Below are 984 nucleotides of genomic sequence, written 5' to 3' on the forward strand. Positions count from 1 at the left end.
GCTTGGTCTGAAACCTGCTCATGGTTTCGTCAATCGACCGACATCCCCAAACGGCTCAACGGCTCCTCGATAGTCGTTGTTGCCGAATTTCCCAATATTCAACACCAACTCTCGTTTCCGAACGATTCGTCTCGACCAAATCTGACGTTTGCCCCGTCGTAACAGTCGACACCTTCTCCAGCACACGAATTATTATTACCTGCCAAATAAAATGCAACACTGTTCAATTCGTAACAATTTCAATTGGATTTGTTTTTCTCCATTTGAAAAATATATGCAAATTAAACGAAATTATCCAAAAATTTGACAACTGATTGAAAAATTAAAATCATCAACAAAATCTGTCTGCTTGAACGTGTGAGTGGGTTTTCGTCTGTGCGAGTAATTTGTGAAACACTGACCATGCTGGATTTCGGTGACAATTTTCTCCATTCGTACATTGGCATTCGACACAGTTTGTTTTCCAAAAATACCATCCTCCGAACAGCGCGTCGAAGCTGCAACTGCTGCTGTCGCCATGGTCCACTTTGCTTCTTAATTAATTAATAGCTTGATATACATATATATATTTGTGTGTGTGTGAGCATGTGCGTCTTCACTCTCTGTCGCCTTTGTTAAAATGTAGAAGCCGAATCGGCCCAAAAGTGTTGGTTGACATCTATTATTCATTACGATGAATCGAATGGTTTGGATGATACCGATTCATAAAAAGTAACCAGTGTCATACTGCAAACGGTTATTTACCATTGATAGCCTGTGAAATTTCTTGCATCGGTAAGGGAACCGACTACTAATCGAGTTGTCGAACGTCGGATTAGGAAATGGACGGTGTTAGAGAAGCCACACGATTTAAACTCCCCAAAAGAAAAAAATTTGTAAGAATTGTTTATTACGCGGCCCAGACCGCATAACAATGATAAGATAGAAGAGGACATACTATCTCTCGGAGCGAATCTGTTCCTTCGATTTGGCTTATTTTATAAA

General features: G+C 40.1%; 1 protein-coding gene across 1 annotated transcript; it reads right to left on the bottom strand.

The window, feature by feature from the left end:
- Window positions 1-18: 18 nt before the first annotated feature.
- On the bottom strand, window positions 19-519 carry Tsp_15755 (hypothetical protein). Its single transcript, XM_003368471.1, has 2 exons — window positions 356-519; window positions 19-175 (listed from the first exon to the last, which is right to left on the bottom strand). The coding sequence occupies exons 1-2, from the start codon at window positions 517-519 to the stop codon at window positions 19-21; spliced, it is 321 nt and encodes a 106-aa protein (XP_003368519.1).
- Window positions 520-984: the final 465 nt, after the last annotated feature.

The sequence above is a fragment of the Trichinella spiralis genome, assembly GCF_000181795.1.
Source record: "Trichinella spiralis strain ISS 195 chromosome Unknown Scfld2429, whole genome shotgun sequence".
NCBI lineage: Eukaryota > Metazoa > Nematoda > Enoplea > Trichinellida > Trichinellidae > Trichinella > Trichinella spiralis.